Source organism: Bombus affinis, chromosome 9 (assembly GCF_024516045.1).
Source record: "Bombus affinis isolate iyBomAffi1 chromosome 9, iyBomAffi1.2, whole genome shotgun sequence".
NCBI classification, from domain to species: Eukaryota; Metazoa; Arthropoda; class Insecta; order Hymenoptera; family Apidae; genus Bombus; species Bombus affinis.
This window is the reverse complement of record NC_066352.1, coordinates 14,857,941-14,872,781: the sequence shown is the minus strand read 5'-3', so window position 1 is coordinate 14,872,781 and position 14,841 is coordinate 14,857,941. Positions and strand designations below refer to the sequence as shown.

Below are 14,841 nucleotides of genomic sequence, written 5' to 3'. Positions count from 1 at the left end.
CGCTATTTTATAAAAAGAATCTCCTTCGTTCGGTATCCCATTTAAGTTCCGCAGAATTTATAGTTCCATCCAAGAGAATGTAACTCGCTTGGTATCGTTGATGAGATAGACGCGTTAATCGCGTTTCTCGACAAGTTCTAACATGTTACTTTATGAACTGCATACGTCACTGCATATGATTGGCACGACGTTCGAAATAGCGCAACACGGTTTGACCAATCAGGCATGATTTTACTGGCGGACAAGAAGCGATCCGCGCCGCTACCGATGCCGCTCATCTGGTATGCGAGTTTTCATGGCGACGGTAGCGATGGAATGGAGCATATGACAAATAGATTCGAATACGATCGTAAATTTCCAAATACCTTACGAATACTTGGAGAAAAGAATATTTTGAAATAGGTTCTTACTTATCCTGGACAGTTTCGAATTGCGTATAAGAATCACGGATATAGATGTATATATTGAATGTCAACTCGAGGTAGTCTCGAATTTTTACGAGTACCTTATCTTCCATAATATATATTAATACGACAGATTCAAGTACTATTTTTAGTAAGATACGACCTTGTTAGAAATAAATTTTCAAATCTTACGAATACAGAAAATGAAATCGAATCGTCTCCTACGCATGATGATCGAATCCTACGAAGTGAAACTGACTTGGATTGGTAAAAACATGTCAAACTTGATTCCATCGCTAGGCGGTAATGCATTGACGAGACGCGTCTGCGCACAATGGGAAAACGCTTAGCGTCCATTATCACGTTGGCGGGTAATTTGCTTGAAGTTAGCCGCAATCTAACACACTTGTCAACGTCCCTGGTCCATTCGATACTCCGTTGCACGCACTATCGCGAGACAAACGCTGGAGAAAGGAGATACGATGATAGATGGTAGACACGGTGCAGCCTTTGTTACGCTGTTTAAATATCACAAAGGAAATTTCGAAACAAAGCGGAAATTTATCTACATTGGGGAATAATAAGTTTGCCGTTGCGACTATCGTTTTATGGTTATCGTAAATAAATTTATATCGTAATTTAAAGTAAATTTTCAGTTTATCGTTGAGGTAGCGCGATGGCATGGGAGGGAGAGGGGTATCGGAAATATCGATATAAGCAAAAGACATTTTCGATCGCTGTCTATGAAAACGTTCGATCAAGAAATATATATCGATGCATAAAGTTTGAAATGTTATTGTGTCAGCAACGTAGAACGTTACGTAAGAATACTTAGATGAGCGTCGGTAAACAATTTTACGTCACTAGAATATATCTGTCTGTAACGAGCTTTCGATCGATTAGTCGCATCGAATAGTGTTCGCCTATAAAACTATGCTTTTGTTTTTTATCGTTTAAGCTTCTTATTGATCCAAGTAATGGCCGCATAAGCTAATCTCGGTACGCTATATTTATAAACTGGAAAACCATATCTATAAACTCAACGAACGTCGGAAAAGAATATTGGGAGATTCTACGAACGTTAGAGAAGAAAATCGTGCAACGGTGGAATTTGGCGAATGAAGCACGCAGTGTCACTGCAATTTCTGTTTTCAAATCCGAGCATGCGTTCTGCCATCGTGAGTTCGCAGCCGTGTTCTCGGTATTAGAGCCCCACAGAATTGAACGCGTACAACTTCAGACGGTGCAACGAGAGACCTTCCATTGCGAAGTCGTACGTAAGCGTCGCACGTACATACGTGCATGCACCGTAAGCTATCTCGAGCGATCGTTAGAGGCTTCATCGACGGATTTTCCTGGCGCGCTAACCAGTGACTCGTCTGTTGGCGCGTGTCGTTCGAAAAATGTGTCGGCGCTTGCCGCGGAAGTGGCACCCCGAACTTGTGAATTCTACGTGGTCGACGAATACTCGTCAACAGGGGATACCTCGAGAGAACGAGGATCGCGAGATCTGAGGCTACTGATCGACGGCGTGTCCGCGACAACACGCATACACGGACGTGACAGCGCACATACGTCAAGTTACATGGCGAGTTATTCACGAGGGCGATCCTCCAGACAGTCCGAGTAAGTGACACGCGACTATTGGCACGTCGTTCAACGAATAATAACAACGATACCGTTTATCGACCGTCTGAAAATTCGACAAACGTCGACAATGAAAATTGGAAAATTTAACGAACGATAGAAAAGCACGTCGACCCTATCGATCTATTACGATGAAATTTGATAGTCACCGATCTGTTGATCTTGTTTGTCATTTATTTGCACGCAGATGATTTTTATTTCGCTGATCGTTAGGAGCGGCGCGAGCGTCTGGTCGGGACTGGCACGATCTACTGTGCTCCGTTGAACGTTTCATCGATCGATACCGCGAATCGATATTTACGATTCGTCGTGTTCGCCGTTGTTATCGTGGCACGATTAACACTGCGTGCAGCGCGCGACCGGTAGATCGATGCTACAACTTGATTATCAACGATTATGCCGCGATTTATACAATCGATAAGGTTGAGCTTGGTGCTGTACACTACGTTGCGTTGGTCGTCCGACGATCGCTCGCGGACGTCTGATCGCCAGGGACGCGTAACGTGTTCTGATCGATGCACTCGCGCGGCGATATTCCTACGCTCGAATCAATGACTATTATTTTCTATCGCCCCGAATTTTTTTAGAGAATTATACTTTGTAGTTTCTCTGTTCGATTCCTTAGAATATATATATTTTGTTTGATACATCGTTTCCTATTAATTTCGATATTTAGTCTTCGCGATAAAACATTCCAATATAAACTCATAGTAACTTCGTTGTCCTCTGTTAACGTCTTGCCGTTGACAATAAATATTTAATTATTAAATATTTAATTTACCTGGTTGATATAATATGCTATATAATATGCTTTGCAAATTCTCTTGGCGATTTATAGACGAATTAGTAATTTTAAAATATCCACCGAACGATTTAACGTGAAAGTAAATAATATTTCGCGAAATACACGTTTGACGACGTATTAGATGTCCGGCAATCTCATGAAATAACGTTATTCTAACCAATATCGATTGCCAAACCTGTTACACAATAAGCAGTTGGTGGTATTGATTTTATTGTAATGCACGTGTAGTATCCCTGTGCCGAGTGAGGAAATCACAAGCAGATGCGTTTCAAATTATCTTCTTCCCCTCTGGAAACCTGATGCTGATAATCTAATTTTACGATTATTATATTCTACATACTCTAACTAATTTCCAACTTTATTTCTAAATCTGCAATATCAAATAATTACGATATCATAACCGTCGGATAATTCTGCGTCCGAATTTAAATGTCCATTTAACGAAATGCATAGTATCCAAGGAACAAATAATATTTTCTATTTCCCTTTCTTCTTTTAATCGATAAGAAAGAAATTTATATCGTAAAAATACGTTCGAGTGTATTAATACCGACGATAATCCTAATGTTACGATGGTAGCAATGTTGATAACACCGATGCTTCATAAATTTATAATATCTTTCCTTAATATATTCATGAGCTTCCTGTTCAGTGATACGATGGACGATGACGTTGACGAGAAGGATGACACGAAACGGTAAGCGTTCAATTAGAAACGTTATTGCTTCGTGCAACGCCTCCGAAGGTGCCAAACTAACCATAGAATCTCTTTTTTAATTTTACTTAGAAAATCACGAAATCTGAGCGAAAAGAAACGGAGAGATCAGTTCAATATGCTCGTGAACGAACTTGGTAGCATGGTCAGCTCGAATACGAGGAAAATGGATAAATCCACAGTACTGAAGTCCACCATTTTATTTTTAAAAAATCACAACGGTACATCGTTTAATAATTCGAATAATTTAACTCGTCTTACGCTCTTACTCTCTTCTTTTTTCAATGATCACGTTTAATTGCGAATATCATTAATTTCGAGCTTGAAAATGCCGTAGAAATAGCTGTCAGATCGAGGGTACACGAGATTCAAGAAGATTGGAAACCGTCGTTCTTGTCCAACGAAGAGTTTACGCATCTAATATTAGAGGTACGATTATTGTATAATAAAACATACATATTCTTCTATCGTGTGTATAGTCATCGATTTGAAACAGTGTCGCTGTTGGTTATAAGGTTGAGATCGTCAAACCCTTGAACTTGTATCGTTATAATTTGTCGTATAGAGAAAAAAACGAATAACTTCTGTGATATACCATCTTCGTTCGATTTCGGAACGAGCTCAAGCTTATAAAGATGTTGCTGAAAGTAGCACGATCGATACGATCCGATTAAAGTTTTTACTAATAAAAACACAAACGACGTTTCTTAGGCTCTGGACGGTTTTATAATGGTATTTTCTTCAAGCGGGCGCATTTATTATGTGTCTGAAAGCGTCACGTCTCTTCTCGGGTATCTTCCGAACGAACTGGAGAACACGACGATCTACGATATCACTTATCAAGAGGATCAATCTCCTCTCTACAACGTACTTCTGAATCCTGCAATCACAAAAGACCAACGAAACATTAAACAGGGTACTATTTTTTAAGAAATAAATTTTTTGGAAGAAAAACCATATCGAGTATAGTACATCGGTAAATGTATTAAAATCGTTATGCATATTTACAGAGGAGAAAATATCTTTTTCGTGTCATATCAAAAGAGGAGGCATAAACGTTCAAGAAAATCCAATATACGAGCTTGTGCAATTTGTCGGATATTTTCGTACGTAATTATATATACATACTAATTATACATACATAATAATGTTTTATATATATGTAACGTTATCTTTCATTCCGATATATATACAGATATCTAAACATTTACGTTTACCTATTTGCTTACAGGTTCTGACGTCGATACGGACGCGGATAACTTGCTTCCGAACACGAAATTCAGCAATACTAGTGGAATAGATACGAAGTAATTTCATTTGATAATATAAGACATAAGTAAACATAAATGTGCGTTTAGTTGCTTTCGATTTAAATATATCGTTGTTGCTAGTTAATATGTTATAAACAGATTTGGAATGAAAGAACTGCACGGATGGAAAGCACGTACAAAACATGTGATCTATCGAACCGTCGCAATAAACTCGTTTGTGTTCTCTTAGATTAGTTTTCGTGGGTACAGGACGCCTCCAGACGCCACAATTGATTCGCGAATTATCGGTGATGGATAACACAAAATCGGAATTCACTTCGCGACATAGCCTCGAGTGGAAATTCCTATTTCTGGATCATCGAGCGCCGCCTATCATCGGATATTTGCCATTCGAAGTGTTAGGCACGTCTGGATATGATTATTATCACGTGGACGACTTGGACAAGGTGGTTACTTGCCACGAATCACGTATGTATCCGATAAAGGCGGAAAATATCGCGAAAAAACGATGAGTTTGAAATTATGAGAAATTTATTGGTAGTGATGCAGAAGGGTGAAGGAACCTCCTGTTACTACAGATTCCTCACGAAGGGGCAACAATGGATATGGTTGCAAACTAGATTTTATATCACGTACAATCAGTGGAATTCGAAGCCAGAATTTATCGTCTGCACGCATTACGTTGTCAGTTACATCGATGTGATTAAGGAATTGCGTAAGGAGTCGGAAAGTTTTAACAAGGAGCAGAGTCAGGATGTTCTGATGCCAGTGGAACAGCAGGTGAATTTACTCGTGTAAATTTTATACGTGCCTGAACGTAATGTCGTGGCTATTAAATTCCATGATTGTACTATTTCAGACATTCTGTAGAATAACGTGTGCGCGATCTTCCCACAGGTGACCACGTCTTGTCCAGTTCCTCCGACACAATGGCCAGCGAAATCGTCGAAAACGTCGAAATCGATAGCATCGAACACACGGCCACGACATCACGTGGAGAGCTCCGATAGTTCGTCGATGTCGGCGTCTATGCAAAGCTCGCCGCATTCGCAGATAACGCACGTTTCACGATCGAAAGGCGCCTCGGCGAATAGCTCTGTGCCGTCGAAAACTCAAATGCCTCAAATCGATAACAGACAACAGCAGCAACAACAGCAGCAGCAGCAACAGCCGCAACAACAATCTTTGTTGGAGGTTGATCAAAGTTGCATCAACTTTATGGAACAAGCGCAGTACACGACTGTTAATTTGCAACCTGTGGTTAGCACAGGCTTCGTAACTCCTGCCGCGCCAATTATATCCACATTGCCAACACACGAGGTAAAGCAACGATCATTAGGTTGTTCGAAATTGAAACGCAGCCAATGTATTTTTATGAAATCAGTTTGTCGCTAAAACCCTGTTGAGGATACAGCGTATCGTACATAAATATCTGCGTATTTGTAGATGTTACATCAGCAAGATATCGTGATGACACCAGCACAGAATCAAATTCAAGACGAGCTGCAACGGAAACACGAAGAACTGCAACAATTAATAGTGCATCAGCAAGAAGAGTTACGAAGAGTGTCGGAACAGTTGTTCATAGCTAGATACGGTATTTTATCGCCGTTGCTCAACGTAAGTATTTTTATAAGCACGTTGATGTTTTCCACGATTAGATATTTTCGTGCAAGTAAATCGAAATATCGCGAATAAAATGTTACGCGAAACCAACATCGATGGGTTAAATCACGATTCACATCATTCGTTTTGTAAATCACAAATATTTTTTTAGACGGGCATGCCGTACAATACTGCGAATACGTGTCAACAGATGAATAGGTGCAACACGAACAATTCGAACGTTCAGTTGCCGACGTCTAGTAACGTTCAAGGAGTAAACGTTCTTCCTTTACCGATTACCGTTCCAGTACCAATCGTGCCTACAGAGTTGTTCTCTCATCCGTTGACAGTCAGTCCAGTGCCAACGATGTCGACTACGGCGCAAGGTAACGTAGGTACGATGATCCAAACGCAACAGCAGCAGCACCAGCAGCTGCAACATCAGCAGCAACAGTCTCAACAGCAAGCACCAACGCGACAAAATGGCAACCCACCGGATCTCGTGCCTTTCCAAATGTGTCCACATCAAGCGGATATACTGTATAACGAGATAGAACCATCCGCGAATCAACAACAGAGATCGTCGCAAAATTGAAAAAATTCCTTTCTTCGATTCTCTATCGGGGATCTCCGTTGAAATTCTTCGGTTAAGGAACTGATATTTGAAGTTGAAAAGAAATTTGATCGGGGATTCGTCCAAGATGGAATGGATATCGAGGAACGTAGCTTCGATCGTCGCGAATCGAAACGCGTCATGCAATTCTGTTCGCGTCTCAGAAACGAGACACGAAGAATTTCGTATTTTTATACAAATGTGAGATGTATGTACAAAATATATTCCGTGTAAGAAGCGAAATCGTGTTTGTAACGCAGATGATGAGAATTTCTGTTTGCTTTGATCGATCCTCTCGATCATATTTGCATTAATTTTTTGAAAAGAAGAAAAATTCGACGAAAAAGAGATTTTTTGTGCTAAAGAAAAGGTAAAGGATTCAAGTCCATGGTACTTTTTATCGTTGTGGCGCATTCTCGAGTGTCAAAATTCTCTTGCATATCGTGTATATTTGTCTGTTTAATTTACGTCGAAAGTACCATACTAAAAATTCGCTGCAAAACTCCTTCGTTATTTATTTACGATCTACGCGAGATAATTTTTCAAAACGTCGATATTTATTCCTTGAAGTTTAAGGGGCCACTTTGTATCTCCCACGACGTATATACATATGTGTAAAAATTCTGTATAAAGTTTATCCACTCGGTGAAACCGTATGCGTGAACTGACTCGTTGAGTCGGACATAACAAAAGAATAGTTGTTTGATTGATTTAAAAAAGTACAAAACACAGGTAAAATTACTTGGAGCTCTGATCGAACGCTTTGTGTTCAAAATACATGTGTATCTCAGACGATAAAGTTTGAGAATTATTTTTGTTATTCACCGGACCACATAGAACATAGAAACTAAAAAGAACCGAATTTTTCAAAAAACAGGGTATATTTACATATGTATGTATACAAGGTATATTTGTTACGAATTCTCAACGTCTTTTTTTTCGTAAACGATAGATTTGTCCCATTTCTCTCACAAACCTACCGCTTGTTAGAAAAACACTGGCGTCTAATACCACAAATTTACCTTGTATATATATATATATGGTTATGAAGGCGAAAAAAAGAAAGTACAATAATATATTTTGTTGTAAATGTATCACGATAATAAGCTACTTGTAAATGTACGTGTCTATAGAGAAACAACGTGTATTATACCCGTGTGTATGGCATCGAAATCGATATATTTTACGATCATGATCGTGTTAGATGGATTATACATATGTATGTATACATATTACACGTGTTATACGTATATTTATTGAAACATAGGATTCATATACATTCCGATGAATTAGCCGAATCCCGATAAACGTATCTGCAGGCTATTACGTGTTAAGACAATAACTTTTCTCACGTATGATTGTAAATTATGGTATAAAAATTTGAGAATTATATACATATTCAACGTGCAAATAAAGGTTCCTAAAAACAGCGAGATTATCGTGGTCGTATCGTTCGTCTTCGAGTCATTAATCGTTTCTTTTTCATTTCAAATTGAAAAACAATTTCCCTCGAATTGGACTAAATCCGAAAGTATTTCATCTCTTCTTCCTGTTTTATTTTATTTCATCGTATAAACAGATTCGCATTGTTAAATACCTACTATATGTAACGTGGTTGATCGATAAGATTATGTGGAAATTCTATTGCCTCAATTTTCTTAAAGCGTCCATCAAAATTTGTACTTCTTGATTCACGTTGTGCACGAGATCCTCGATTTGATGTTTACTGTCGATTATGCTAATGCTCTGGGTATACGGGTCGTATCTCACTCCAAACTTCCTCGGTATACTCTCTGTGAATTTACTGCAAACAAAAAATAGAAATGAAAAATCGTTCGATCGATAATTCGATAAAAAGAGAGTGAAAAAAAGCAACTACCGATTCTTCCCTGCCTTATACTGTATTTATAACAATTTATTGTTTAGAATGGCTGATCGCATAAGTTAAAAGTCATTATACGCAGTAAGAGGCAAGAAACTATAGATCCTCGTAATTCGATGGCGTAATAGAGATGAAAGTTACACGAATCGTTATGTTGCGCGATTATATAATTGCATGCGTACTTTTAAATCGCATGCATCGTTAGCTAACTATAAATTTTACGCAACTCCGAGGATGAAAAGTTTTCACGATAAATAAAAATCTTTCTTTCACTCGCGATAACACGATAAGCATGCCGATAACTTTACATCATTTTCTGTTTGGCGTCCTCGAAATTCTCGGCAACGTAATAGACAGGCTGGTACTCGGTTATCGGATACTTTTGCAACGCTGTCTTTGCTGGTTCGAAAGGACGCAATTCTGGTTTGTCGCTCAAACAATACTCGAGTTCGCCGAAAGATGACAGCAATCCAGCACCGTATGCCTTTAGTTCGCCATTTTGTTGGCACAGACCGTACTCAACCGTAAACCAGAAGCACTGCAACAAATTTTACAGGTTCTCTTTTCGTTTATAGCATAGCCTACGAAATGGATAATTGGATAAAGAACTATGAATAAATAGCGAATGAAAGGAAACGTTTCGAAATTACCGTAGCTAATTTTTCGATGTATTCGTCAGGAGATCCGAGAGACGCCAAGCCAACGACTTGGCAAAATTGTGCGAATGACGGATCAGCGAACAAGGGAACGTGACCCAGTACTTCGTGACAAATATCAGGTTCAGGCGTGTACAATGGTTTACTACCGTGCCTAATGTACTGCGTGCAGTGAAATACTCTGAAAGCCAGACCAGCTAGGAAGTCGCGCGAAGATAGAAGGCCAGCCACAGGTCGAAGAGTGAAACCGGTGCAATCTATGCAGATATTTAAGAATATCGGAAAAATTAAGACGAAGAGCTGATAATAACGACAAAAAAATCTCATTGCTGTTATTTTATGTTGTTGTACGAATATCGTAGAAATTCAGTATGTCAAAATTGGAAATAAAAGATATTACTATTATCTATTAGATCGAATAAAACGACCAATACCTTTTAAAAAGTTTGATATGTCCTCCAATTGCGGAATATTGTCCTCTCTGTAGCCACAATTCTCGATTAACAAGGGAAACACGTGATTATGTTCCTTGCAGGCATACTTTGGATAAAGCTTCGTTAAGTTTCTGAAAACTACACCCCATGTTTCGATTTCTTCTTTGGTATACTCCACCCTTGGTATCGATTGACCACTAAGAAAATATAAGGATAGTATTACGGATACATATATTATATATATTTAATTTCCTGTAATGGGACTCACTATTTGTAATTGAACGCCAAATCTGCAAAGTATTTGCGCCTTTGTCGATAAACAGGATCCGTGAATCCAGGATGATCGCTGTCCAATTCTGCTCCATACGAGAGAATTTGATTGGCAAACTTGTCCAGATCTCTGATTCTTCTTGGAAACCATGGTACAGTTCCCATGTTATCTTTGTGATTTCTATAAATATAAATAACATTCAAAATTAAAGGACATCTGTCTAAAAATGAAAGAATTCTATAAAATACGCGAGACTATTTCATAAAGATTATTTTATGTATAAAAAGATATTCAAAAATCCTTTATTATTAAACATTCACCTAGAAATGATCGAGAAGTAGCTGCATTGTTCCCGTAGTTTTTCAATCACTGTTCCAAGGTCTCCGCCAGGCACGCATTCCACCATAAACTCGTACATATTCGTTCGACGAAGAGAGCTTCTGGATTCTATATGCGACAGATTAACCTTATGTTCCTGCGAATGAAATCAAAGTTGAAATTATTGCGAAACTAAATCTAACTTCTACGTTCAATTTTGTCGCTTAGATAATACTCGATTTATTTCTCGCTAATGGATGACATTGATGTACTTACAGCGAAAAGTTTAAGATATTTGCTCAACGCTCCGACGGAGTCCTCTTCTTTGGGTGAAAAGATCAGGCAGGTGCTCCTTGCCGAGTCCTTACCTTCTTTGATGTAGTTTCCCCCATGTATCAGCGTAGGCTTTTACAAACAATAATATCGTTGCAATAAGATGTCTCATCGCAAATATTTTTACAGAATGTGTATGCGATTGGATAAAAATCTGCTCGTTTCGAAATATCAATTCTAAATTTATGTTAATGAAGCAGTTATGTTAATGAAGATATCTCATCGACGAAGTGTATTTCGTGAGAATAGCCGGTTATAAACCGAACTTGTCTCCAAATTCTATCGTAGGTACGTAATATGGAGAAAGATATATCGAAAAAAGGATATGTTATAATCATATTAATTATCAAATTTAATACTGAAAATATCTTCTAAGTTACATCGAGCAAATCCGATTGTTCCAAGTACAAATAATCTACGAGGCATAGCTGTAAAAATAAAAATCGTATACCGGTGTAATGAAATTAAAAAGGTCGGAAAAAGCGAGACACTCTGATAGCTCTTCTTTGTTTAACGTTTTGCAAAAAAAAAAAAAAAGAAAGAAAGAAAAAGAAAGGAAACTTATAAATTAAAGAATCCTTATGCAAAAGTGTTAATCCTTACATCGTGCATCGCTAGCAAGACTTGAGAGTGATTTTTGCAGGTGAACGGAGGCAAAGTGTTTTCCTCGTGAACCATGTTACGACTTATCGTCCTGAGACACGTTTACAGAAACTACGCTCCATTAATCCGTCACAGGTACTTATACATTCACCGACAATTTCCCCTTCCCCCTCCTTTTGTAACTATCGTTCCTGGTTTCTCAAACCATCATGGACATTTTACAAGAAAGAAATAGGCTTTGTAATTTTCCCGATCGCTCGTTCCTTGACTTTGGACTCGTTGCATTGTCAGGAAGAATGAAATTCGTGATAATCGATTAAATTTTCTAGGAAAATTAGCTGATGAAAAAAATACAACGTATTTCAGTGAAAAGCGTGCAATTTTTCGTTATTTTTGCATCATGCCGACCATGACGAGGAACTGCTAGATGTCAAGGCTGATTTCACTGGGCGAAACTTTTTGCTCGACAAACTCGCAGAGAATGCGATGCAAAGTCGTCGACAGTCATCACTGTTGGTCGTTTCGTGATCGAGCAAACATACGTACGTATCTTCCTTTCAAGCGTTTGACTTTGGCAGACGATGGAGGAAATTATTTTCGTTATTTTATGATAAAGTTAAAGGAGAAGAAAAAGAAGTGAAAGTAAATAGCGTAATTTTTTGCCGTTCCGATTTCTCTTGAACAAATCGAAGAGTTCGTTTCGCGAAAAATACTTTGAAACAAACGATTCAACCTTGTCAACATCGTGTTTTCCGTAAAAGCGTATCGTGTATTTTCGAAACGTTTAAAGATCGATAATCAAATTTGAGCAAGAATGTACGAGGTAAGTAGTTGTATATACAAATTACTGTACTTTTACTCGAGTACGTTATTAACAGAATTATATATAATCTGATGTTCACATATGATTAATTTCTCAGAGCTTGGGGAAATGTTCGATTATAAATCGGTGATTTACATGGTACATGCCAGCACGCAGACTCAAACAATTATATAATAATCGTATCTTATCTACTTGTTAAAAGAAAAATTTACTGAAAGAGAACTTGTGTAAAAAACATGCAAACTCGTTCTCTCGCTAACATATGTATATGTAATAAATATTTTATCGCCGTATTGCAAAGTGAATCATTATTTACGTAGGAGGATTATAATCGACATTGCATAATTAATGAAAATCGTTCAACGATGTATGTAAATTTGTCATGTAAATGAAAATAAATTACAAACTTATTTTGTTACTCTCGATCAAGTATCATGACAAATAAAATACATCCTTGTATATTATAATTCACAATACACTGATATACATATATAATAGCTGCTTCAAGGTTCCTATGATATATAGTTCAGTTACATAATAATTGCACGTTTATGCAAATGTTTAGATTCAAGTTGGATTAAACTTAAATTACAAAGCGGAAGGCTTATAAACATTTAACTTTTCTTAAGAAAATAAATATTATTATGAATATTACCATAATGACGATACAGGTAGTAATGTAATAACGATGCGATGCGTATAAACACAGGTGATAATTAACGTACAAGTTTTCTTGCGATTTATTTGAATCGTACTTCGGAAACTGTATCAGCGTTTTCCTTTGTTGCTCGCGCAAACGGGTTTTCTGAATTGACCGTGAACGTAAAACGCAATTTAGAGCGAAACTGGTCTCCAGTGCATTGTGATAATCGCATAATAATAAACGAATCGCATAATAATAATAATAAATAATAAATCGACAAAAAATAATTACGCGATTGTGATCGAAGGTTGCGAATTTCTTAAATGTATAATTGAAAATTATATCCAACGTTGAGGTAATTTAAAATGAAAGTAAATTAGCGAGACAAAAAATGTATTGTTACGTATTTTAAAGGTAAAATGTATTTTTCACCTTATTAACAAAACTTTGTCAAAATGTATTATCAAATTGCTATCGATAAGAACTAAAATCACGATATAATCATTCACGATGTACATGTAGTGACAATTAATTTCTTACCAAAGTTTCTCCATTTCATTTCAGTTTACGTTTCAACGACGTTGCAGAAATTCCGAAGAAAATTCATCTTTTAATAATAAAGCTGACGATACACGCAATAAAACGATTATGTATTTCGTTATCGTGCGTCATATCCTAATTCATTTACTTCCTTACGATATGTCAAAACTAAGATTTTCATTCTGTTCTCGATGTTATCTTTTCGTAAATTTTCCCTTACCTTGTCAAGGATTGAAGAATTGGACGTGTCGTTTTGAGACATAGGTTGAGATTTTGCTACAACTTTCGCGTACATGTCACGATCGACGGTATGAAACTGCAAGAAGAATTGAAATAGTGTCACGATTTTCCCGAGACGAGCGTCTTGATAGGACTGGTTCGTGTCTCGTCGAGCTGGTCTGTTTTAATGAGATGCCGCTACAGGTTTGTATCAAATATTCGATTGTGAGAATAAAGCAGCGAATAAATACCAATATAACAGAGGTGAATATCAAACGATGTCTTGGTTGAATAGGTTGAAATATCTCGAGTAACGTCTGTGAGTGATTTAATATCATTATATTTCGTTATATAATGATTTTCACAAAGAACCTACTTTTCACGATATCGATAGCCCGAGGATGTTTATGAATTTATAGGAAATATAATCGTGCAAAAATGTACGTACAACATAGCCTAAAGTTAAAGTAAAGTATTTATTATAATTTTATTGTAATATCAAGAGAATAAAAGACGAAAAAAGATAATAAGTTGGGAGCGCGATCTTTCTCGTCACATAAAAATGATTTGTAACGATCAGCAATTTGTCGTTACAATATATACAAGATGAACACTCGGCCATTCGTTTCCATCGACTTTAAAATGCGCGATATATCGCGCAGTAGATATCATTCTGACAACATGTAGCAGAGAAAGTTACATTCTCTCGTTCATTAAAATTTACGAATCGAATCACAATTTCGTCGAAAAAATAATCTAAAATTAACCAGTTACGTTGCACAAAATTTACAATAAGATCGCTGGCAAATATATCGTTATTAAGCGAAATCAGAAAATACAATAAAACGAAACATTTTCCGAAGCAAATAGTTCTCCTTGGAGCTTCTACCGTCGTTTAACATCGTTCGTCCGTTCTTAATACGATTAATAATAATCAAATGGCGGCAATGTAATCGAGCCCGAGTAATTGTTTACCAAATATAAACGCCAATGAACACCAATGAACACCCAAATAATTTGATTGGACGTGCTGTTATCAGCGTTTGACCCTCATACTGT

General features: G+C 37.3%; 3 protein-coding genes across 6 annotated transcripts in view; 2 read left to right on the top strand and 1 right to left on the bottom strand.

Moving 5' to 3' along the window:
* LOC126920489 (mitochondrial basic amino acids transporter-like) overlaps positions 1–14,841 on the top strand; it is a 154,174-nt gene that overhangs the window by 136,401 nt on the left and 2,932 nt on the right. The window lies entirely within an intron of this gene.
* Positions 1,333–8,495, top strand: LOC126920486 (circadian locomoter output cycles protein kaput). Of its 3 annotated transcripts, none has more exons than XM_050730947.1 (12): positions 1,333–2,030; positions 3,497–3,553; positions 3,644–3,792; positions 3,915–4,000; positions 4,283–4,487; positions 4,582–4,677; positions 4,803–4,878; positions 5,072–5,310; positions 5,384–5,622; positions 5,740–6,162; positions 6,289–6,462; positions 6,620–8,495. In XM_050730947.1, the coding sequence occupies exons 1-12, from the start codon at positions 1,990–1,992 to the stop codon at positions 7,040–7,042; spliced, it is 2,208 nt and encodes a 735-aa protein (XP_050586904.1). In that variant the 5' UTR covers positions 1,333–1,989; the 3' UTR covers positions 7,043–8,495. The 3 variants fall into 3 exon arrangements, with proteins under 3 accessions (XP_050586904.1, XP_050586903.1, XP_050586905.1); XM_050730946.1 differs by having other exon boundaries at positions 1,340–2,030; positions 3,909–4,000; XM_050730948.1 differs by having other exon boundaries at positions 1,342–2,030; positions 3,509–3,553; positions 3,909–4,000.
* On the bottom strand, positions 8,293–14,535 carry LOC126920488 (protein henna). Of its 2 annotated transcripts, XM_050730950.1 has the most exons (9): positions 14,386–14,535; positions 13,784–13,879; positions 10,898–11,026; positions 10,624–10,778; positions 10,301–10,483; positions 10,033–10,229; positions 9,593–9,855; positions 9,251–9,480; positions 8,293–8,864 (listed from the first exon to the last, which is right to left on the bottom strand). In XM_050730950.1, exons 1-9 carry the CDS (start codon positions 14,452–14,454, stop codon positions 8,702–8,704), a joined length of 1,485 nt encoding a protein of 494 aa, XP_050586907.1. In that variant the 5' UTR covers positions 14,455–14,535; the 3' UTR covers positions 8,293–8,701. The 2 variants fall into 2 exon arrangements, with proteins under 2 accessions (XP_050586907.1, XP_050586908.1); XM_050730951.1 differs by lacking the exons at positions 13,784–13,879; positions 14,386–14,535 and adding an exon at positions 11,558–11,718.

What these genes read in the sequence shown, in the direction of transcription:
- LOC126920486 (XM_050730946.1), top strand. Translation starts at nt 1,990, where the DNA reads ATGGCGAGTTATTCACGAGGGCGATCCTCCAGACAGTCCGA. An exon ending in CGATCCTCCAGACAGTCCGA is followed by an intron (nt 2,031 to 3,496) that starts GTAAGTGACACG and finishes TATATTCATGAG; the next exon opens with CTTCCTGTTCAGTGATACGA. An exon ending in CCAACGAAACATTAAACAGG is followed by an intron (nt 4,488 to 4,581) that starts GTACTATTTTTT and finishes GCATATTTACAG; the next exon opens with AGGAGAAAATATCTTTTTCG.
- LOC126920488 (XM_050730950.1), bottom strand. Translation starts at nt 14,454, where the DNA reads ATGATATCTACTGCGCGATATATCGCGCATTTTAAAGTCGATGGAAAC. An exon ending in CATATCAAACTTTTTAAAAG is followed by an intron (nt 9,856 to 10,032) that starts GTATTGGTCGTT and finishes ATATCTGCATAG; the next exon opens with ATTGCACCGGTTTCACTCTT. An exon ending in GACGCCAAACAGAAAATGAT is followed by an intron (nt 8,865 to 9,250) that starts GTAAAGTTATCG and finishes TTTTGTTTGCAG; the next exon opens with TAAATTCACAGAGAGTATAC.